At 47.6% G+C, this 25172-nt stretch overlaps 1 protein-coding gene across 1 annotated transcript in view; it reads left to right on the top strand.

Moving 5' to 3' along the window:
* Positions 1–25172, top strand: part of LOC125450428 (zinc finger protein 721-like) — a 42709-nt gene that overhangs the window by 912 nt on the left and 16625 nt on the right. Inside the window, exons 2-6 of the mRNA XM_059641826.1 lie at positions 3283–4417; positions 4903–4984; positions 6345–6447; positions 14673–14788; positions 19313–19348. Of these exons, the coding sequence (XP_059497809.1) occupies positions 3663–4417; positions 4903–4984; positions 6345–6447; positions 14673–14788; positions 19313–19348 (1092 nt within the window). The 5' untranslated portion in view covers positions 3283–3662. The remainder of the gene's footprint in view (positions 1–3282; positions 4418–4902; positions 4985–6344; positions 6448–14672; positions 14789–19312; positions 19349–25172) is intronic.

Here is a 25172-nt window from a genome sequence, read left to right as displayed (position 1 = left end):
TGCGAGGAGGGGTTTACGCAGTCAAGCCATTTGCTGTTTCACCAACAAGTTCACACCTGGCAGAGGCCGTTGGTGCGCGGGAATGGATTCCATGATTCAGGCAGCCTTCAGAAGCACGAACCATTCAGCTGCAGGAAGGCTTTCGGTCAGTCATCTACCATGCATGGGACATCAGAGCAGTCACTCGAAAGAGACAGCCTACGCATGCTCTGATTGCAGGGTCGGGGTGGGGGGGGGGGGCGGGTGGAGTTGCCTTTAAGGACCTGATGCAGCACCGGCGAGTCTGTGCTGAGGAGAGGGCATCCTCCTGCTCCGTCCGTGGGGAGGCATTCACTCCGTTATCCAACAGCAAGTTTACAGGGGATGGCAGGGATCTGATTCTGCTGTGAGTGACACCCGGGAGTGAACCGTGTTCGTTCTGACGGTGGGTGAAGTGGGAAGGGATTGAGGGGTGGGTTTCTTTCTGCTGGACTGGCAGCTTCCAGTGGGGCTGATGGTCTTTGAGCCGGGGCTGCACATTTCCACTGAAATTAACCTAAGAAGCAAATGAAAAACACTTACTTCATCCTGGACAGTAAATAGTGTTTTTCTGACCGCCACAGGTGGATCTAAAATAAATATATTTGCCTCTGATCCGTTGAGTCTACAGCACGGGGCCATTAGTCAGTTCGATTAGTCTGTGTCATTATTTATGTTGCACTTGGGCCTTCACCCATCCTCTTCATCTCCTCTCCATCAGCATGCTCTTCTATTCCTTTCAGCCTCAAGTGTGTCCAGCTGCCCCTCGAAAGCATTCACTCATGGCTGGTCTTTTTCGTGGACTCATGTCAATCCCCCTGCCTGCTCGCCATATCCCTGAATCCCTTTACTGTTCAAAAATCTATCTTTGCCTTAAAAAACATCCAACGAGGGAGCATCAACTGCTTCATTGGGCAGGGAATTCTGTATATTCACAACCCTTTGGGTGGAGAAGTTCCTCCCCAACTCAGTCGTAAATCTGTTATCCCTTATTTTGAGGCTATGCCCCCTAGTTCTAGTTTCACCCCCTCTCCCCATCCACTGGAAACAAACTCCCTCCCTTCCTAATTTTATATGTTTCTACAAGATCCCCCACAATGAGTACAGTCCCAGTCTACTGAATCTCTCAGACGGAACACCATTCAATCCTGGATGTGGTCAGCAGTGGAATTCAGCCCCACATGTCATTCCTTGCTGGTATCTCTGGAGGCCTGAGTGAATCCTTCCCCATGCTTGAGCAGGCAAATGGCCTGTCCCCAGTGTGAACCCACTGGTGTGACAGCAGGCTGGATGAAGCTCTGAATCCTAACCCACACTCCAAGCGGACGACAGGCCACTCCCCACAGTGAATTCACAGCTGTCTCAAAGGGCTAGACAACTGACTAAAACTCCTGTCATACGCGGGGCAGGTGAGTGGCCTCTGCCCGGTGTGAACCGCCTGGTGTCTCAGCAGGTTGGGTGAATTTATGAGTCCCTTCCCACATTATCAGCAAATGAATGACCTCTCCCAAGTGTGACTGCATCGATGAGCATCCAAATTGAACCTTGAAGCCTATCCCACAGTCCCCACACATCCATGGTTTCTCCATGGTGCAGATCTCCCTGTATCCTCACACATAGTTGAGGCTGTGTAACTGGTTAAAGATCTTTCTACAGTCAGTTCACTGGCACAATCCCACTTCGGGGTATGTGGTGCAGTGGCTTTCCCTGTTACATTGCTGTTTAAAACATTTTAAACAGAAATATAAGGCAAACATTCTTCCTTTTGGATTATGTGCCTGTCTGAGTCAATGTGTCACACATCTGCATGACGGAGGTTTGAGACTTGTCTGTAAATCCTCCCTTTCTAATGCCTTGTAAAGGGAGATCACGAAGACATTAATGTCAGTGCAGGACAGAAATTCAGAGAAGTTGCTATTGAACGAGAATTTCCCGTCACGGTTCATGAAAACTAATCTCTATCCCACACAATCGATCCATTCTCACTCGGCTGTTCTCAACGGCACACCCTCTCCGTTCTCCTGAAGGTGTTAATTCAGGCTGATTGACTGATCTACATTCTCCTATTCCTTACCTGGACAAACAGATCCAAAATCCTTTATGCAGGGTGCTGGTATATTGATACACCCTGACCTGAACTGTGTGTCACTGAGAGTTACTGTTACTTCGTTGGAGAAACACATTACATGTGCACTGAATACTCAAAGTGGTGGTTATGGCAAAGGGTGTGGGTGAGAAAAGAGTGCTGTGCTCACAGCTGCTGGAGGAAGAGAGAGGAGCAGCAGCTTTGCTGGGCAGCTTCAGGAGCTCATTGTCCAGCTTCCGCATTCAGACAATAGGGGAGATCTGATTGGCAGGAGGACCAGACTCCTTCCGGTCCTCCACCGCTTCTCATTGGTCGGCCCCCAAACGCGGAGAACCTTTGACGTACCCTATTGTGGCGTCACAACGCGGAAGTGGCTCTGTGAGTTTCTGAGTGAAACTGCATCCTCTGGGCAGCATCTGGGAGCAATGTCTCCCCCTTTCCATTTCTCATCCCGGGAGGGAGAGACTGTTCACTTATTGCAACTGGACTGAATCCAAGGGAAGAAGGGTTTAGGCCCGAAACGTCAGCCTTCCAGCTCCTCTAATGCTTCTTGGCCTGCCGTGTTCATCCGGCTCTACACCTTGGTATCTCAGACTCTGCAAAGATTAGTTTCAACCTCTGCTGTTAAAAACATTGACGTTCGCTGTGACAGTTATAGAACAGGAAATATTATAAAGGGACAAAGAATTGCCTCATGCTATTTATCTTGCAGAAGACTGGATGTATTTCCAGTAATGACGCAGGAGGAGTCCGAACTGAAGGATTGTTCCCCAATATTCAAACTTGAAGGTGTAGTTTTCCCACAAGAGGACTGACATTTAAGAGAAATGAATGTTAACAATACGAGACAGGGATAAGTCTAAGTTATATGCTGCACATTTGGTGTAGTATTTATGGTTTAAAAGGCTTATTTCTCATTGTTTCTGGCCTTGCAATGTCATACTGCAGGAATATTATTTATCGTCAGTAAGAGAGGCAATACAGCTCAAAAGAGGTCCATTCAGCAACTTGAATCCCTGCCAAACTTAGTGGTGAAATTCAGTCAGCTCGTTTCTCCCTCAGGGCCACATTAGCCTTTGCAGATTAGGAGAGGAACAAATGCTCCATAGAAACTAGAATTGTGTTCTGAATTTATATTCTGGACTGACGGTGGTGACCTCTGCAAACCTCTCTTACAGGATAAAAGAAAAGAAGAATCTGGAAACACAAATCTCAAGCCAAGCTTCATGTCAGAGCCTGATGGCCAGTTGATTCACCAGGATGTGAATATTGATGGCCTTGAAAACGAGAAGAAGGAGCAGGGTCTGTCTGTTTTGTCCACTTCATTAGGTTTTAAACACCAGTGTGACTAGAAACACGTTGAGTGCCAGTATTCCAGAGTAGAGACTGTGGAACAAGCTTCAACCTATTACACAGACTGTGTGAGAGTGTTCCAGTTATCAGAGGATTAACCGGTAACACAGACTGAAGGAAGGAACAAAACAACATACATGTGGGCGGATTTTCAAGTGATTGTTGAACTGGGAGAGACACAAGGACACCTCCCCCCTCCCCCGTCATGGAGAAGCCGTGGAAATGTGGGGAATGTGAGAACAGTTACCCTTCTCCATCTGCGCTGGAAATCCATCGGCGTTTCCACACGGGGCAGAGGCCATTCACCTGCACGCAGTGCGGGAAGGGCTTCACCCAGTCACATCACCTCCTGATACACCTCCGCGTTCACACGGGGGAGAAGCCGTTCATCTGTCCCGTGTGCGGCCAAGGATTCACCCAGTCGCACCACCTGCTGTTGCACCAGCGCATCCACACCGGGGAGAAGCCGTTCACGTGCTCGGTGTGCGGGAAGGGCTTCACGCGGTCCTACCACCTGCTGCTGCACTTCCGCGTCCACACCGGGGAGAAACCGTTCACCTGCTCGGTGTGCGGGAACGGCTTCTGTGATTCCTCCACCCTGCGGAAACACCGGCGGGTCCACACCAAGGAGAGGCCGTTCACCTGCCCGGTGTGCGGGAAGGGCTTCACCCAGTCATCCAACCTGCAGACGCACCGGCGCGTGCACACCGGGGAGAGGCCGTTCGCCTGCTCCGAGTGCGGGAAGGGCTTCACCCAGTTCTCCAACCTGCTGTCACACCAGCGGGTTCACACCGGGGAGAGGCCGTTCGCCTGCCCCGTGTGCGGGAAGGGCTTCACCCAGACGTCGAACTTGCAGAAGCACCAGCGGGTCCACACCAAGGAGAAGCCGTACTCCTGCTCGGTGTGTGGGAAGCGGTTCACTCAGTCGTCCAGCCTGGTAAAGCACCAGCAACTTCACAAGTGATCACTGGGGATAGAGCCTGCAGTATTTCCTGCTGAGAGTCACACTGAGCCGTGGGTGGAGTGGGAGGGGCACGAGGTTTCATGCTGTTGGACTGCCAGCGCTCTCCAGTGATGCAGTTTGAGCCTGGGACTGCACATTCCCACTGAAATGATCCAGAGGAACTGCTGGAGGGCGTTTTATTTTGTCCCGGATGTTAAATAGTGTTTGTCCTGCCTCTGCGTGCAGATCTGAAAAGTGGATACGTTTCCCTCTGTGCCATTGAGACTGCAGCGCAACAACCTCTCTTCTTCTGCAGGTAACTCAGGAAATTCGGCACGTCCAGAAGGACTCTCGCCAACTTTTCTCAGATGCACCAACAGAAAGCATTCTATCCCGAGCATAACGGCCTGGTACGGCAACTGCTGTGCTCAGGACTGTGAGAGACTGCAGAAGGTGGTGTGCACTGCCCAGACCATCATGGAAGCCAGCCTTCCATCCACAGACTCCATTTCCACGGCTCGCTGCTGCCAACATTGTTGAAGACCCATCGCACCCCGGTAAAGATCTCTTCTGTCAGACATAAGGTACAGAACTTGAACACACACACACACCAGCAGGTTCAAGAACTGCTTCTTCCCTACCGCGATTAGAGTGATGAATGGACTCTGTAACTTCAAATAACGCTGATCCTGTTCCTGTTTGAATTTGTCTCGTGCACGTCCCGTGCAGTGTAACCTGTATGCCTTACTCAGTCCCAAGCTTTAGGATCTGTACATCCTTGCTTACTATGATCTGCTAGCACTGCTCACAAACAAAGCTTTTCACTGTACTTCGGTACACGTGACATTAAATCAAACCAATCACAGGACCAGGTCAGTCGGCTCAATCGAGCTCCGTTAGTATTTATGATCCTCCTGACCCTCCACCTACCTCTTTTTCCCTCTCACTCTCTTCCCTGCTCTCCCGCACTTCTATATCTCTCTTCCTGCCAAGCCCCCCCCCCACCCCCAATCAGCATATCAACATAATATTACAATTTAATGGACAGGGAGTTCTGTTTAAAAAACAAAGCAACTACAGATGTCTGCAGGACACAGCCAGGGAAGAGATCAGATCGCCTCAATTTTGTAGCAAGCATTAAGCAAAAAGAGAAAGAATGACCCCAGAATGTCAGATACATTAGGGATATTCAAGCGAATCTTGCTTGGGCACATGGATGATAGTAAAATGAAGGGTATGCAGGTTAGTTTGATCTTACAGTAGAATAATAGGGCCTGCACTGTGCTGTACTGTTCTACGTTCTACAACAGCAGAGTCAAGTGATAAGGCTTATTAATGAAAACATTCTAACATTAGGTCTAATCATTTAACTGTATTGGAACTGATAGTTCAACTTTTATAACAATGAGGAAAATTAATATCCTTTTGCATGTCACTAATGAGGAGCGTGAACGTTATCTTGGAATTTAAAAAATCTTTAAGTGAGAATAACACAGTACCAAAAGAAAATTGCTCAACTCATTAGCTAAAGAATGCTAACAGTAGGTGTAACCAAAAGACTTTTAAATATAACTAGGTTTATAGTAGAATTAATATTTGGAATCTTACAGCAATTAACAGTGACTAACCTCCTCTTGTATCTCCTGTGATTAGATAGTGGGAAATATAAAATGAGTTACAGAATTTGTTAGGGATAGCAATGAAATAACAGAATGCGAGCAGTCCTGAGAGGTAAAGTCTGGGAAAGAGAGTATAATTAACAGGATACTTTGTAAGGTCTCATGGCCTGATGATACAATGTGTCTGTAAGGGTGTCTCTCATTGATCAGGTATTTCACAGGACTGGATGTGTACATTAAGTGGAAAGGTCCGATATCAATGTTGCATGTGATTATTGGAACGCGAAATGTATAAAAAAATGCTGTATCCCACTGGGACATTCAGAGCATCATTGACCTCTCATCCAATCTGAGTCGGATTAAGAGGACAGCTGGACCCCAGGTGAAAGCCAGATCCAGAGCGGTCTCTGGCCTCTCCCGCAAGCGTGGTAAAGAGCTCGAATAAATATCGATTGTATTTCTGAACACAGAACTCGAGACTGCTGCTTGACATCTCTCCCCAACAGCATCCTCCTGGTGATTGATGACTCCAACCGAGAGTCATGGACATCTGCGCCGACAAGAGACACAGAAAACAGTGTCTGTGCTGACAAATACTTACAAGGCCTGGCCTGCCAGTCTCTCTCTCTCTATTCGGGCAATGGGCCACAATTCAGTGCCAGACTTGACCAGGGTCAGGTCTGTGAAGGCCTTCACCAAAGAGAAGGAATCTGTGGAGAACAATCTAATTGAAGGGAGGGTCGAATTTCCAAGCCAAGTTGCTGTTAAGAAGAAACAGGCGTTGTGCATCTTAAAACAGGGAATAAGGTAGATGAGTGCCTAGGTCCTGAATATTGAGCGAGGGAAGAAAACAAATTGCTGGAGCATTGACAGACATCTTTGTATTCTCTTGGAGCACAACCAGAGGACTGGAGAATAGCCAATGTAGTCCCATTGTTTAAGAAGGATAGCAGGAATAATCCTGGAAATTACAGGCCTATGAGTCTCAGGTAGGGAAATTATTGGAAAAGATTCTCAGGGATAAGATCTGTATGCATTTAGAAATAAATGGGATTTATGTGCGATATACAGCCTCGTTTTGTGCAGGAGAGGTGATGCCTCAGTAACTTGTTCAAGTTTTTTGAGGAGGTGACAAAGGTGATCAATAAGGGAAAAGTGGTTGATGTCGTCTACAAGGACTTCAGTAAAGCCTTTGACAAGGTCCCTCATGGCAGACTGATACAAAACATGAAGTCACATGCTTTCAGGGGTGAGTTGGCAAGATGGATACAGAACTGAATTAGTAATAGGAGACAGAGACAACAGACAATAGACAATAGGTGCTGGAGTAGGCCATTCGGCCCTTCGAGCCAGCACCACCATTCATTATGATCATTGCTAATCATCCACAATCAGTATCCTGTTCCTGCCTTATCCCCATAACCCTTGATTCCACTATCTTTAAGAGGTCTACCCATCTCTTTCTTGAAAGTATCCAGAGACTTGGCCTCCACTGCCTTCTGGGGCAGAGCATTCCATATATCCACCACTCTCTGGGTGAAGAGGTTTTTCCTCAACTCTGTTCTAAATGGCCTACCCCTTATTTTTAAACTATGTCCTCTGGTCCTGGACTCACCCATCAGCAGAAACATGCTTCCTGCCTCCAGAGTGTCCAATCCCTAAATAATCTTATGTGTCTCAATTAGATCCCCCCTCATCCTTCTAAACTCAAGTGTACACAAGCCCAGTCGCTCCAATCTTTCAACATATGATAGTCCCGCCATCCTGGGAATTGACCTCGTGAACCTACGCTGCACTCCCTCAATAGCAAGAATGTCCTTTCTCAAATTGGGAGACCAAAACTGCACACAATACTCCAGGTGCGGTCTCACCAGGGCCCTGTACAGCTGCAGAAGGACCTCTTTGCTCCTATACTCAATTCCTCTTGTTGTGAAGGCCAGCATGCTATTAGCTTTCTTCACTGCCTGCTGTACCTGCATGCTTGCTTTCATTGACTGATGTACCCTTGTGCTTCCCCTTTACCTAACTTGACTCCATTGAGATAGTAATCTGCCTTCCTGTTCTTGCCACCAAAGTGTATAACCACACATTTATCCACATTAAACTGCATCTGCCATGCATCCGTCCACTCACCTAGCCTGTCCAAGTCACCCTGTATTCTCATAACATCCACCTCACATTTCACACTGCCACCCAACTTTGTGTCATCGGCAAATTTGATAATATTACTTTTAATGCCTTCATCTATATCATTATATAATAGAGAGTAGCGGTGGAAGGATGTTTTCGGAATGGAAGGCTGTGACTAGTAGTGTTCCACAGGGATCAGTGCTGGGACCTGTGCTGCCAACAGTCTACATAAATGATTTAGAGGAAAACATAGCTGGTCGAATTAGTAAGTTTGTGGACGATATAAAGATTGGTGGAGTTGCAGATAGTGAGGAGGACTGTCAGAGGATACAGCAGGATATGGATCAGTTGGAGGCATGGACAGAGAAATGGCAGATGGAGTTTAATCCAGAAAAATGTGAAGTATTGCACTTTGGAAATTCCAGTACAGGTGAAAATTATACAGTGAATGGCTGAACCCTTAGGAGTATTGATACGCAGAAGGATCTGGGTGTGCAGGTCCACAGATCACTGAAGGTGGCAGTGCAGGTAGATAAGATATTAAAAAAAGACGTATGGCTTGCTTGCCTTCATTGGAAGGGGCATTGAGTATAAGGACTGACAAGTTATGCTGCAGCCTTACAGAAGTTAGGCCACACTTGGAATATTACATGCAGTTCTGTCACGCCCACAGTACTAAAAGGATGTGGATGCTTTGGAGAGGGTACAGAAACGGTATGGGGGATTTTAGCCATGAAGAAAGGCTGGATAGATTGGGTTTGTTTTCACTAGAATGCGGGAAGTTGAGGGGTGACCTGATAGAAGTTTGTAAAACTGTGAATGGCCTGGATAGAGTGGAAAGTATGAGGCTTTCTCCCTGGGCTGGAAGGGTCAATTACGAGGTAACACAGATTCAGGGTGCAGGATTGGCGCAGTTGGGGGTGGGGGGGGAGTTAAAAGAGATGTGCAACACGAGTTTTTCACATGAAGGATGGTGAGTGCCTGGAACATGCTACCAGAGGAGGAGGCAGACGCAGCATTCAAGAAGCACCTCGATGAAGATATGACTGGGAGGGGAATAGATGAATATGGATGCTGTAAGTGAAGACAGTCTTGGTATGGAAGGGCAAAACATGTTAGCACAGGCTTGGAGGGCCAAAAGGTCTCATTCCTGTGCTGTACTGTTGTTCTTTGTCCTTAAGACTCACTGTGTGCCAGTGACTGATAGTCTATTCATAAAGTCACTACAGTGTGGAAAAGGCCCTTCAGCCCAACAAGTCCACACTGACCCTCAGAGCATCCCACCCAGGCCCATCCCATATAATCCACCTAATCTACATATCAGCCTAGTTTTACCATTGTAGATTGAGGGATTCAGGGATATCCCAGGCCCTGGGATACCAAGGTGGTGAATTCCTCTCCCTGTCCTATCCAGGCTCGCTCGCCACCCCACAGCAAGACAGGCGGGACCCTCAGGTTCACACACAAACTACCAGTAACATTGGGTTTTCGATTTCAGGTTAAGGTTGAGGCAATATGGTGGGGTTTTACTTAGAGATTTTTTTTACAAACACATCAACTTTGCTCATCTGGTGTGGGAGAATTTTCTGCACGAAGACATTCTGTATTGAACAAGCCCTTCAGTGCAGCTACCAAGTCACAAACTCTGTGATCAGAGATAGTAGGAACTGCAGATGCTGGAGAATCTGAGATATCAAGTTGTAGAACTGGGTGAACACGGCAGGCCAAGCAGCATCGTAGGAGCAGGAAAGCTGACGCTTCAGACCTAGACCCTTCTGACTTTTCTGAAGGAGGGTCTAGGCCAGAAACGTCAGCCTTCCTGCTCCTACAATGCTGCTTGGCCTGCCGTGTTCATCCAGCTCTACACCTTGTTGTCTCAAACTCTGTCATCAGCCTAGTAGTCGATGATCCATTTGGAGAAGCCTTTCAATCACATTTATAAATGGAGATAGAGTGATTCATAATCTGTCATGAATAAAGGCTGTCTTAATCTTTCATTGATACTTTTTACAGCTACATTTCAAAATTGAATTGACTGAATCATTTTTTGTCACGTGTATTCAATGTGAAAATACAGTGAAAAGTGTGTACCTTCGCTGTACATTCATGGTGCCATTCACGTCAACTTACAATAAGATGAGAGAAAAAAAACTAAAGAGAGCCCAACTTTCCAATGTCGCAGTCCTGCTCCACGGGCTTTCCAGCCTTTGCCGTACCTCTGACAGAGCCCTGTTCCTGTCAGAAACTGTTCTCATTCGTACCTGAATTAAAAATGAAAGGCCATAAATTTAAAGTGATTTGCAAAAGAAACAAATCTGCGAAGGAACTACTCACATGGAACATAAGCAGGGTCTGGAATATAATGCCTGAAAGTATGGTGGAGGCGAGTCCAACAAAGGCATTGAAGAGGTTTGTAGGGGGTTATTTGAATGGGAATGATGGATGAGGTTTGTGGGGGAAAGGGGAAAACCCTCGTTTGAAAAGCCAGTGCAGACTAAAATGGACCTCTCGCGTTTCAAATCTAATGTTGACTTTTTGTACACCATCTTTGCAGCTGAAACATTGTATTCCTCACTTTTTTTGTATCACCCCATGATCCTCGTATGGTATGATCTGCCTGTACGGCATGAGAAACAAAACTTTTCACTGTACTTGGGTATATATGACAATAATAAATCAAATCAAATCAAATGTGATCTTCTGCATTGTAACAGTTCTCTGATTCTGCGATCTGAAGTGTGTCTGTGTATTTGTAGGGTTATTTGCGGGAGGGGGTTATTAATATAAATTTATATTTCAACCTTAACTATGTTAACTAATTATTGCATCTTCATGGAGTATGGTTTTGATAATAAACTAATAATTGCATTAGTTGTGATGGATCCTGTTGGTTAAAATCTGGTTTCAAGAAAATGTTTACTTGGTCATCTTGGCAACTAGAAAATGTATTTTATTTGATCTGATAGAATCACAGAGTCATACAGCACAGAAACAGATCCTTCGGTCTAATTCATCCGTGCTGTCCAGATATCCTAAATTAATCCGGCCGCATTCGGCCCCCTATCCCTCTAACCCCTTCCTATCCACGTCCCCATCCCGATGCCTTTTAAATGGTGTAACTGTACCAGCCCCCACCCACTCTCTCTGGCAGCTCCTTCCACACACACACCCTCTGTGTGAAAAAGTCGGCCCTCAGGCCCCTTTTTAAATCTTTCCCCTCTCACCTTAAACCTACGCCCCTCTAGTTTTGGCCTCCCCTCCCCCCGGAGAAAGACCTTGTCTATTCACCCTATCCTTGCTCCTCGTGGTTTATAAACCTCTGTAAGGCCTCCCCTCAGCCTCTGATGCTGTAAGGAAATTAGCCCCAGTCTATTTCGTCTCTCCCTATAGTTCAAACTCTCCAACCCTGATGACCTCCATGAAAACCTTTCTGCACCCTTTCACAACGTCCTTCCCACAGCAGGGAGACCGGGATTGGACACAGTATTCCCAAAGTGGCCTCACCAACATCCTGTACAGCCGCAACATGACCCTCACAACTCCCTGTACTCAACGCACTGACCCATAAAGGCGAGCGTCCCGAACAGCACCCTCACCGCCCTGTCTACCTGCGGCTCCACTTTCCAGGAACTATGGACCTGCACAGGTTGGTGAATCTGTGGACGCCAAACCATTGGGATAGATAGGTTCTTAATTAGAAAGGGTTCAAGGGAGAAGGCAGGAGAATGATGTTGAGAAATATATCACCCGCAATCAAATACTGGAGCAGACATGATGGGCCAAATAGCATAATTCTGCTCCTTTATTTTATATTCTTATTATCTGAATCCCATTTCAAAGGCTTTGAGTACAAGATACTCTCTGAAGCTGTCAATCATTACAAAGAAACATGAAAGAGCAGAGCTCAGGAGTTGTCTAAAACAACTCGGGTACTAATTAGTGACTAGAATCCACAATAATGTTTGATAATATTAGAATGGAATCCCTATAGTGTGGAAACAGGCCCTTTGGCCCAACACACCGACCCTCAGAGCATCCCACCCAGACCCATCCCCCTAAAACCCACCTAACTACACACCCCCGCACACTACGGGCAATTCAGCCTGGCCAATCCACCTAGCCTGCACATCTTTGGATGGTGGGAAGAAACCAGAGCAAACCCACGCAGAATGTACAAACTCCACACAGACAGTCGCCCGAGGCTGGAATCGAACCCGGGACCCTGGTGCCGTGAGGCTTCAGTGCTAACCACTGAGCCACCGTGCCACGTGATTTTATTGTAGCTTTGTTTTCGAGTGATTATTTTTGTGGTTTTTCATCTGTTGTGACCCATGGTGTAGCGTGATGAAATTTGGTACTCCTCCTCCAGGTTATAACACAAGCAGTTGGCTTGTCATGTGTGGACTAGACCCCCCGGGCCAGTTTCCTGAGTGCATCTCATGTGAAACCAGTAAATGAATGCAATTTGCCCTCGCATCGTCACCGCCCACATGCCGTGGTGGACATCGTTCCCCTGATTAACTCTTCTTCACAAGCCACTGTGGGGCTTCATGGTGCACTGTCGGATTCCCCGGGAATTATATCTCTGGCACATTTTACACCAATGTCCTCTTGTGGAACATAGCCTGCACACGTCATGAAATGCTGAGCATCATTTCAGCGGGTGAGGCGAGCTCCGTCTCATGTAAGATTTGGTGCTTTTATTGACCACATTCACAGTTGCAACAGTTGTGCACCTAACAATGCTGCGGTCCCACTGCGGTGGTTTCCAACCTGCATCCTTCATTCGACAGTGCTAACCTTTAGAATCTGCCTGAGAGGGTTTTCTGAAAGTTTTCAATGGATGTGCGGAGAATTACAAGTTCCATCAGCCTTTTCTCCAAGTTAGCTTCAGTGAAATCACATTCTGTGCCTTGACATCGCAATCTGCCTTCAAATTGATTGATCGATTCACCTGCTCTTGCTGCTATAACATGAACCCAAACCCATGGTACCTGAAATCGACTCAACTTTAAAATTGTCTTCTACAAGCTGGAAATCAATGTCCAGCATGATTGTGGTTATCATTAGAAATGCCAAAGGAATTCACAGTTCATGGTCCTTTATTTCCAAAACCAATTAGAAGTCCGCTTGTCCTTCCTTATCAATCAAGACCAAAGACTTAATCTTTTGTTAAATAACTTGAACACTGATAGGGTGGCAGTGGAGTGTCAATCCATGCTCGGATCTTTCTTTCCATCTATACCTTACAGTTCTACATTCTTTAAAATGTAAGTTCAAAAATGTCTGTCTCGCAACTTGTTGTTTTTCATTTCTTTTCCCTGTTGTTTGTTTTCCTTTCTTATTGTTGCTGCTGTCTCTGTGTCTAGAGATTATTCCAAAAGAGAGACTGGTTTAACATGTGTGCTGTGTTGCGTTTGTGCCATTTACAACACAAAAAAAAACAGATGGTGAAATCAACCTGACACTCAACACAGAGAAGTCCTTTGTAATGGACAATCGCTCTTTCAACAGTACCGCTGATGCTTTGAATATTGTTTTCCGAGATCATTGCTGTCCCGCAGCCCTTGCAGTACTCTTGTTTTTGAATGAACTGTGGCCCTTTTTTTAGTCAATGGAGGGCATTCACAAAACGTTCCTTCTCCAATGAAGTTACGGTGCTTCGAAACACCTCTACACCTTTCCCTATTTGCCCTATTAGCCAAGCTAAAGTAAACCCTGGTTCTGTGGGAGCCTGCCTCGACCCATTCAGGCTGCTTCTATTGTTCCAACTTTAAAGCGGAAACCCAAGCCGTTTGCTCTATTGACTTGGAACAGACCGCTCGGCACATCTATCTCAACCTCTGTTTAAAAACGAGGGGGAAATATATCTCTCGAAGCCATTGTATTGTCACACTAACCCTTCCTGATTTCACATTGTCTGTACTGTCAGTCACGTCTCACTGGGCAGCCAACTGGCCTTTGAGTCAGAATATCGGGTGAAGTGAATACACAAAGCAGCCTACTTTACACTGGAGAAACTAAACGCAGACTGGGTGACCGCTTTGTGGAACACCTCCGGCACGACCCTGTCTTTCCCATAGCTGGTCATTTTAACACAGCGTCCTGCTCATGTGCCCACATATCTGTCCTCAGCGTGCTGCAGTTCTCCAGTGAATCACAGCCAACCTGGAGGAACAACATCTCACCTTCAGGCTAGGCACTTTTGGACTGAACACTGAGTTCAACACCTTCAAATTATGAACCAACTCCCATTCCTTCCTAGATAACGAGGTGTAGAGCTGGACGAACACAGCAGGCCAAGCAGCATCAGAGGAGCAGGGAAGCTTCAGGCCGAGATGTTTCCCTCCCTGACCCGACCGGTGGGATTTTATGAAGAAGAGTCTAGGCCCAAAACGTCAGCCTTCCTGCTCCTCGGCCTGCTGTGTTCATCCAGCTCCACACCTAGTTATACCAGCCCGGTGGGACTGGTTTTGCTTTCCAGTCTGGCACCATCATTCTGCCATTCTCTCATTCCAATCAGTTAACATGGGGACTCAGGATCCCTTCCCACGTCTCCAAGGTGTCTCCAAGCCATTGCTGTCCTCGCGTTTCCTCATTTGTGACGGCCAGTTGAGACTTTATCAAAACACACAGACAGTCTGTCCCCTACAGTGAACGATACAATGCTTTGTCAGTCTCTGTAACTGCTTAAAGTTTACTGTGTGCGGTTTTGGTCTCCTTGGTGAGGAAGGATGTACTGGCACTGGAGGGGGTGCAGAGGAGGTTCACTAGGTTGATTCCAGAGTTGAGGGGATTGGTTTATGAGGTCAGACTGAGTAGACTGGGATTATATTCATTGGAATTCAGAAGATTGAGGGGGGACTCTTATAGACACAAAATTATGAAAAGAATAGATAAGATAGAAGTAGAGAAAATGTTCCCACTGGCAGGTGAAGTTAGGGCAAGAGGGCATAGCCTCAAGATTAGAGTGAGCAGATTTAGGACTGAATTGAGAAGGAGCTTCTTCACCCAGAGGGTTGTTAATCTGTGGGATTCCTTGCCCAGTGAAGTAATTGACAGTACTTCAGTAAACTTTTTTAAAGCTAAGGTAGATTTTTTTTGAACAATAAAGGAATTAAGGGATACGGTGAGAACACGGGTAAGGGGATCTGAGTCCATGAAAAGATCAGCCATGATCTTATTGAATGGCGGGGCAGGCTCGAGGGCTGGACAGCCTACTCCTGCTCCCAGTTCTTATGTTCTAGAGCACTTACCACAGTGCGGACAACAGAACACTAACTTGGGTGTGTCTTGGTGCTTTGCCTTCTTAAAACCTCCTGAAACAGTTAAGCTGAGTCCAGAAGGAGAACTGCTGCGAAAGATACTCAGCTCCAATAAACAGAGTGACTGTCAGATCTTGGCAGTTTCGTTGTTTTGAGATGGGAATCTGCGATTCCTTCCCTTTGAGTTTCCTGTAAAAGGAATTCACAAAAGCCGTCACTAGAAGCAGGGGGCAATCAATGATCTCAAAATTAAATTGGAATGGTCGCCTGATAGGAATAAAATGCAGGGGATCTGGAGAGGGAGGAACTAACTGAATTACTCCAGAAAGAGTCAGCATGGACTCGAGCCACTGAAATGGGCACAGTGTTGAACTAAAACAGTTGTTGGAAAAGCTCGCATCTTTGAAGTAAAAATAAAATCAGAGTTAACGTTTCAGGTCAAGTGATTCTTGTTCAGAACATACAGTAGCTGGTTTATATGCAGAAAATAGGGAGGGGGGGGTGGGGTAGGGAGTAAAAGATAGGACGGAGCCCGAAGAGAGAGAAGAGCAGTTGGAATAGACAAAGGAGTTGATAATGATCAGGCTAGGAGGATAAATAGCTGTTAATGCGGACTGTCAGTGGCAAACAATAACCATAGTGTAATGGCAGGCTATGTGGTAACAAGGCCTGGTGTGTGGGGTGGGGGACCAAGTGTTCAATAGTTTTCAGGCCTGAACTCCATATAGAGTCCAGAGGACTGCAGGGCCCCCAAGTGGAAAATGAGGGGTTGTTATTCCAGCTTGCGTTGAGCTTCACTGGAGCAAGCAAGCCAGAGACAGGGGTGTTGGCCAGGGAGCAGGGTGGCGCGTTGAAGTGACAGGCAACTGGAAGGTACCGGTGAAGTATTGCTTCACCTAGAAGGTATGTTTGAGCCTTTGAGTACTGTGTGTGTCTGTTGGACCAGGTGTCCCAGAGCAGACAGTCACAGCAGTCATCTATGTTTCACTGACTCTAAGACTTCAAATATCTAACATGGAGTACGATAGAACAAAGGTTCTGAATAATATATGGACTTTCATCTAACTGAAAGAGATTTATTGTCACCGGCATTCACACAAGTAAAATTAAAAGCTTAAAAATCACCACCTACAGCACCATCTTAAACACAAGACATAGGTACAACCCAAGCAGCCTCATGAAGCAGAGCTCAGAGATCTATGGTCTGTTCCCCAGGCCACACACCAAGACAAACATCAACGCCACCTCAAGCAACTTTAACTCAATCAACGACACTCTTTGTTCACCTTGTTGCTCTTGACCAAGAGTTGCAAACTGGCGCATTCCAAGGTCCAAGACTGAGTGCTGAGGGACACACGAAAGCTGAGGGCAGCTGCCACCATGGCGCAGTCGGGGAAAGACCACTGCCTGAAGTCTTTCTGCCAAAGTTAAATCAGAGTCTTCTTGCTATACTATCTAAATTGGAGTCTGTTCAGTTATTGGTCCACAAATGCATGCAAGTGTAGACTCGTACAGGTAACAGATGCCTTTAGTTTGTGTGTTGGATAGAATCAAACTCCAATGTTACCTTTTTTCCTTGATTTGCTACTAAACAGCAATAAACTGCGTTTGTGCCTGAAAAGTCTGTTTCATGAATAAATATATTTTTGAAATAAAAACAAAGCAGAAAAAATAAGGGAAGCAAAGTTGAACACTACAGTACTTACTACATAGTGGAAAGTAACACCGAGAATCTGAACCGCATCGGTAATCTCTTTCGATTCCTCCCACTTCCTACAGACTAAGGGGGTGGCCATGGGCACCCGCATGGGCCCCAGCTATGCCTGCCTCTTTGTAGGTTACGTGGAACAGTCCCTCTTCTGCACCTACACAGGCCCAAAACCCCATCTCTTCCTCTGTTACATTGATGACTGCATCGGCGCCGTCTCTTGCTCCCCAGAGGAGCTCGAACAGTTCATCCACTTCACCAACACCTTCCACCCCAACCTTCAGTTCACCTGCGCCATCTCCAGCACATCCCTCACCTTCCTGGACCTCTCAGTCTCCATCTCAGGCAACCAGCTTGTAACTGATGTCCATTTCAAGCCCACCGACTCCCACAGCTACCTAGAATACACCTCCTCCCACCCACCCTCCTGCAAAAATTCCATCCCCTATTCCCAATTCCTCCGCCTCCGCCGCATCTGCTCCCACGATAAGACATTCCACTCCCGCACATCCCAGATGTCCAAGTTCTTCAAGGACCGCAACTTCTCCCCCCCACAGTGGTCGAGAACGCCCTTGACCGCGTCTCCTGCATTTCCCGCAACACATCCCTCACACCCCGCCCCCGCCACAACCGCCCAAAGAGGATCCCCCTCGTTCTCACACACCACCCCACCAACCTCCGGATACAACACATCATCCTCCGACACTTTCGCCATCTACAATCCGACCCCACCACCCAAGACATTTTTCCATCCCCACCCCTGTCTGCTTTCTGGAGAGACCACTCTCTCCGTGACTCCCTTGTTCGCTCCACACTGCCCTCCAACCCCACCACACCCGGCACCTTCCCCTGCAAACGCAGGAAATGCTACACTTGCCCCCACACCTCCTCCCTCGCCCCCATCCCAGGCCCCAAGATGACTTTCCACATTAAGCAGAGGTTCACCTGCACATCTGCCAATGTGGTATACTGCATCCACTGTACCCGGTGTGGCTTCCTGTACATTGGGGAAACCAAGTGGAGGCTTGGGGACCGCTTTGCAGAACACCTCCGTTCGTTTCGCTATAAACAACTGCACCTCCCAGTCGCGAACCATTTCCACTCCCCGTCTCATTCTTTAGATGACATGCCCATCATGGGCCTCCTGCAGTGCCACAATGATGCCATCCGAAGGTTGCAGGAACAGCAACTCATATTCCGCCTGAGAACCCTGCAGCCTAATGGTATCAATGTGGACTTCACCAGTTTCAAAATCTCCCCTTCCCCCACTGCATCCCTAAACCAGCCCAGTTCGTCCCCTCCCCCCGCTGCACCACACAACCAGCCCAGCTCTTCCCCTCCGCCCACTGCATCCCAAAACCAGTCCAACCTGTCTCTGCCTCCCTAACCGGTTCTTCCTCTCACCCATCCCTTCCTCCCACCCCAAGCCGCACCCCCATCTACCTACTAACCTCATCCCACCTCCTTGACCTGTCCGTCTTCCCTGGACTGACCTATCCCCTCCCTACCTCCCCACCTATACTCTCTCCACCTATCTTCTTTACTCTCCATCTTCGGTCCGCCTCCCCCTCTCTCCCTATTTATTCCAGTTCCCTCTCCCCATCCCCCTCTCTGATGAAGGGTCTAGGCCCGAAACGTCAGCTTTTGTGCTCCTGAGATGCTGCTGGGCCTGCTGTGTTCATCCAGCCTCACATTTTATTATCATCGCCCTCCCTTCAATTGCTATTGGGAACAGCTTCTGAGGAGGAGGTTTCAGCCTGAAGCTCAGTGCACAACCTCCGCATTGTGACGTAGGCGAGAGGGCGGGGACTACCCCACACAGCCAATAGAAACCGGGATCCTCGGTGGTGCGCTCACCGGTTTCCAGGCTGTTTGCCTTTTATTGGCTAATTGGTACGCGCGTCACTCTAGCGTTGGGGAGGGTGGTACATTGGATCGACCAACGGAAAGCCCTGGAGGACCGGAAGGATTCTGGTCCTCCTGCCAATCAGAGCTCCTCATTGTCTGAACGCGGAAGCTGGACAATGAGTTTCTGAAGCTGCTCAGCAAAGTTGCTGCTGCTGCTCTCTCTCTGAATGAAGATTGAGCTTCACCCCCCTCCAGGCTGCAGCCTCCTCCTCTGTGCAACATCTGTGAGTATAACACTCTCTTTTCTCACCCACACCCTTTCCCGTTTCTTCTCTCCTTCAGGAGTTTCATTTTGATTTGCAGGAGCTGCAGCGAAAGGTATTGAATCCAGGGACAGGACGGGCTCTAAGATAATAAAATGTGAGGCTGGATGAACACAGCAGGCCCAGCAGCATCTCAGGAGCACAAAAGCTGACGTTTCGGGCCTAGACCCTTCATCAGAGAGGGGGATGGGGAGAGGGAACTGGAATAAATAGGGAGAGAGGGGGAGGCGGACCGAAGATGGAGAGTAAAGAAGATAGGTGGAGAGAGTGTAGGTGGGGAGGTAGGGAGGGGATAGGTCAGTCCAGGGAAGACGGACAGGTCTAGGAGGTGGGATGAGGTTAGTAGGTAGGAGATGGAGGTGCGGCTTGGGGTGGGAGGAAGGGATGGGTGAGAGGAAGAACCGGTTAGGGAGGCAGAGACAGGCTGGACTGGTTTTGGGATGCAGTGGGTGGAGGGGAAGAGCTGGGCTGGTTGTGTGATGCTGTGGGGGGAGGGGACGAACTGGGCTGGTTTAGGGATGCGGTGGGGGAAGGGGAGATTTTGAAGCTGGTGAAGTCCACATTGATACCATTGGGCTGCAGGGTTCCCAGGCGGAATATGAGTTGCTGTTCCTGCAACCTTCGGGTGGCATCATTGTGGTAGTGCAGGAGGCCCATGATGGACATGTCATCTAAAGAATGGGAGGGGGAGTGGAAATGGTTTGCGACTGGGAGGTGCAGTTGTTTATAGCGAAACGAGCGGAGGTGTTCTGCAAAGCGGTCCCCAAGCCTCCGCTTGGTTTCCCCAATGTAGAGGAGGCCACACTGGGTACAATGGATACAATATATCACATTGGCAGATGTGCAGGTGAACCTCTGCTTAATATGGAAAGTCATCTTGGAGCCTGGGATAGGCGTGAGGGAGGAGGTGTGGGGGCAAGTGTAGCATTTCCTGCGGTTGCAGGGGAAGGTGCCAGGTGTGGTGGGGTTGGAGGGCAGTGTGGAGCGAACAAGGGAGTCACGGAGAGAGTGGTCTCTCCGGAAAGCAGACAGCGGTGGGGATGGAAAAATGTCTTGGGTGGTGGGGTCGGATTGTAGATGGCGGAAGTGTCGGAGGATGATGCGTTGTATCCGGAGGTTGGTGGGGTGGTATGTGAGGACGAGGGGGATCCTCTTTTGGCAGTTATTGCGGGGAGGGGCTGTGAGGGATGAGTTGCGGGAAATGCGGGAGACACAGGAGAGGAAGCCCTAGTCTTTGTCTATTAAAGATATTGGCAGGCTTTGTTTCCTCCGCTTGGCAAATTCATTTATAGATAGTAGGAACTGCAGATGCTGTAGAATCTGAGAATAACAAGGTGTAGAGCTGGATGAACACAGCAGGTCAGAAATCATTTCTGAAGAAGGGTCTCGGCCCGAAACGTCAGCCTCCCTGCTCCTCTGATGCTGCTTGGCCTACTGTGTTCACGCAGCTCTACACCTTGTTATCTCTTATGGAAAATTCATTTGTTTACTTCTAAATTAGAGAGGTGGGCAAATGGCTGGCAATTAATATGACAGTATGTTATTATAATTAGCTGCTTGGTAAAACAGTACTTGAGTATTGCTGAAGAAAGGAAACAGTTGACAGACGTTTAATCTTGCTCTGAGGCTGTGCTTTTGGGTTCTAGACATCTACTTTAACCAACCCTATGTCAGCCAGTCAATATCCTTTTATTGTCATGTGTACTCCATTGCAGGAGTGTAGTGAAAAACTTTTACAATGTCTGCCTTCTTATGGTGACATCTTAGGTACCATTCTTCGATACAGCAGAGGAATAGAAGTAGGTGTGTAACTGCAGAGTTGAAAGTAGGAAAATGTTAAGGGGTCAACGTTACAGTGTTCTGAGGTTGAAGGTAAGGATTGTCCACTTACACCAGTCACTGCTCCAGGGACTGCTTCCCATGTGCTGATGCAGGGCCTTCTTCCCCGTACTGCTCCAGAGCTCACTGCTCGCAGTGTTTCAGGGCTCACGAGCTGTGCCTTCAGGCCCCACAGCACAAGGCCATACTGCCGGAGCCCGCTCCGGTCTGCCGTGGGACTCGGCCTGTGCCCGCTCCGCAACTCCGCAGGGGAGTTGGGGGTGGAGAAAGGGAAATCCTGAAAACAGAGAGAAAAGGAAAGGATAAAAGATAAAGGGACTAGCGAGCAGAGGAGCTCTAACTGGATCACCTTACTCTACTGCCATCTTGACCAGGTCATTTCGGTATTCTGTAAGTTTCAATCAGATCCCCCTCATCCTTCTAATTTCCATCAAGTACAGACCAGCAGTCCTCAACTGCTTCTTAGATGACAAGCCTTTCATCCCCAGCATCTTTCTTGTGAACCTCATCCTGACCCCCTCCAATGCCAGCACGTGCTTCTGCAGATACTTCCGAAAGTGCTCACAATATTCCAGATGCGTTCTGACCAGAGCTTTATACAGCCTCAGCAGTATATCCCTGCACTTGTATTCTAGCCCTCCTGAAATTGCATGTGTCTTCCTAGCTGCTAGCTGACCCTTCACATTAATCCTTAAGAGAATCCTGAACTAGGACTCCTATTCACATCCATGCTTCTTTTACTCTGTGAGTCTGTTGTATAGCACTGTACCAAATGTTTGTTAAAACCTAGATTACATGCTCAGAGCCCATAAAATTAAAGTGCATGGGTCTGGGGTAGTGTGCGCAAGTGGATAGAGGACTCAGTGGGGTACAAGAAAGCAAGAACAAACTGATGATTTTCTGAGACCAACGGTGACAGCAGGGGTCAGTGCTTGAGTCCCATTGATTCACGATCTATCTTGATGATTTGGTTGAGGGAGCTAAATGTAATAGTTCCGAACTTACAGATGACACAAAGCTGGTTGGCAAGGTGAGCAGTGAGAAGGATGCAGAGATGCTTCTCTGTGACTTAGACAAACAGGTCAATTGGGGAAAATGCATGGCAGCTGAAGAGTTATGTGGAAAAAAAATGTGGTAATCTACTTTGGTAGCAAAAACAGGAGGGTAGATCACCTGAGATAATGGGAACTGCAGATGCTGGAGAATCCAAGATAACAAAGTGTGGAGCTGGATGAACACAGCAGGCCAAGCAGCATCTCAGGAGCACAAAAGCTGACGTTTCGGGCCTAGACCCTTCATCAAAACGTCACCTTTTGTGCTCCGAAGATGCCGCTTGGCCTGTTGTGTTCATCCAGCTCCACACTTTGTTATCTCAGGGAGATCACCTGAATTGCGATAGACTGGGAAAGAAGGAGCTGTGATGCATCTTGGGTGTCCTTGTACACCAGTCACTGAGGGTAAGCATGCAGGCAGTGAGGAAGCTAAATGGTATATTGGCCTTTGTAGCAAGAGGACTCAAATACAGGAACAGGGATGTGTTGCTGCAGTTACACAGGGATTTAGTGAGACCACATCTGGAGTGTTATGTGCAATTTTGGTCACTTTTTACTTGGGAAGGATGTTCTGGCTTGAAGGGAGTGCTACAAAGGTTTACTGGACTGATTTCATGGGGTGGCAGCACTGACGTATGAAGAGAGATTCGATTGGTTAGGACTGTATTTACTGCAGTTTAGAAGAAGTGAGGGGTTTCTCTTTAGAAACCTCTAAAATTCTGACAGGACTAGACAAACTAAACGGTTCTTGATGACTGAGGCTGGGGAATCCACAACCAGGGCATTACGATCTAAGGATAGGCCCGAGATGAGGAGAAATGTCTTCACCCAGACAGCCTGTGGAATTCTCTACTACAGAGAAACAGTCGAGGCCAAAACATTGGTTGTTTTTCAAGGAGGAGCTGGTTCTGGTTCTGGTTCTCGGGGCAAAAGGGATCAAAGGGTGTGGGGGTGAGATCAGACAGTTGGATGATCAGCCGTGATCCCGTTGAATGATGGAGCAGGCTCGAAGGGATGAATGGCCTCCTCCTGCTCCGGTTTTCCATGTTTTTGTGCCTTTTAATTCCTTGGATGAAGGCGCTGACTGTGCTGATCGCTGTAGAGGGGAAAGCATGATACCAGAGGGATGCAAAGAGTTGGCAAATGGGTACAGATCGATTCAGTGACTGGGAATAAAAATTAGCGGATACATTACGAGGTGAGGTTGTCCACTTTGATGGGAAGAACGGGAAAGGTCAATGACTGCCAAAAGAATGCCTCAAGCCCGCGCAAATCCCTGAACTAAGAAATATATCGCCATTCCTTTATTGTCACTGTGCCAAATGCTGGAACGCCCTCACTAACGGCTCTGTCTCTTTCCCTCTATCTTGTGCCGAATTCAGGTTGGCAGCTCATCGCCACCTTCTCAAGGGCATCGGGGGATGGGCAATAAGTGTTGAATTTTTCAGTGAATTATTTCTTTTTCCCCAAGAAGTCTGCAGTACAGTGGGAACTGGGTGTCCTCGTATGCTGATTAGTCACAGAGAGATGTACGTGGGCTTCAGTTGCAAGGGAGATGGAATGTAAATGTGGAGAGGTCTTCGTTGGATATTGGTCGGACCACAGCTCTGGGCTACCTAACTGAAGGCGGGATTTGTGTGCACTGGAAGCGGTTCAGAGAAGGTTCTGATTTCCTGAGATGAATGGGGATTGGCTCACGAGGAGAGGTTGTGCTGGTTAGGCCGGTGTGCATTGAGGTTCAGAACATGGATTTCAGTGAAGCCTTTGACAGGATTCCACATGGTAAACTAACCAGCGATGTTAGATCTCACGGGATTCAGCCATCTAGTCAGATACAAAATTAGCTTGATGGTAGGTAATGGTGGAGGGGTTTTTGTTTAGTGCTGGAGGCCTGTGACCAGCGGTGTTCCACAGGGAATGGTGCTCGGTCCTCTTTTATCACTTATATATACACGACTGAGGCGAGAATACAGAAGGCAAGGTTAGTGAGTTTGCGGATGACACCAGGATTGATGGCAGAGTGGAGAGTGAAGAAGGTTATCTAAGATTGCAAAGGGATCTTGATCAGTTGGGTCAATGGGCTGAGGAGTGGCAGATGGAGTTAAACTTGGATAAATGCAAGCTGTTACATTTTGGCAAAACAAACTGGGGCAAATTGTGGTCGTAGTTAGCGGTCGGGCGCCGGTGTTATCAAAAAGCAGAGACCTAGGGGTTCAGGTACATAGTTTTTTGAACACTGTAGACAGGGAGATTGAGAAGGCATTCAGCACGCTTGCCTTCATTGCTCAGACCTTTGAGTGTAGGAGTTGGGACGTCATGTTGAGGTTGTACAGGACGTTGGGTGAGGCCTGTGTACTGTTCTTGTTGCCCTGCTATAGCAAGGATTTTATTACAGAAGGTTCAGAAAAGATTTACCAGGATGTTACCAGTACTGCAGGGCTTGAGCTACAAGGACAGGCTGGGTCTGGAGCGTAGGAGTTCAAAGGAGTGACCCTATAGAGGTTTATAAAATCATAAGGGGCATTGATAAGGTGAACAGAAAAGATCTTTTCCCGAGGGTGAGTGGGCACATTTTTAAGGTGAGAGCAGAGAGTCCTGAGGGGCAACTTTTTCACACAGAGAGTGGTTCGTGTGTGGAATGAGCTTCCAGAGGAAGTGGTGGGTGCTGGCACAGTTACAACGTTTTAAAAAGACCTTTGAGTAGGAACGGTTCAGAGGGTTTTGGGCCAAATGCAGGCAAATGCGACCAGTTTAGTTTGGGGAATTGAACGGAAGGATCTGTTTCTATGCTGTGTGACTCTACGACTCTGAGAGTGAGTGGCAATCTTATTGAAACCAAGGGGATTCTGAGGTGGGGGGGTGCTCGGGGGCTTTGACAAGGCAGATGCTGATAAAATACTTCCTCTTTGCAGAATCTAAAACTTCACGGCACCACTCACAATGCAAGGCCACCCAGTTTAGGCAGACGTGAGAAATTTATTCTGTTGA

Source organism: Stegostoma tigrinum, chromosome 43, assembly GCF_030684315.1.
Source record: "Stegostoma tigrinum isolate sSteTig4 chromosome 43, sSteTig4.hap1, whole genome shotgun sequence".
Taxonomy (NCBI): domain Eukaryota; kingdom Metazoa; phylum Chordata; class Chondrichthyes; order Orectolobiformes; family Stegostomatidae; genus Stegostoma; species Stegostoma tigrinum.
This window is presented reverse-complemented; position numbering and strand designations above follow the sequence as displayed.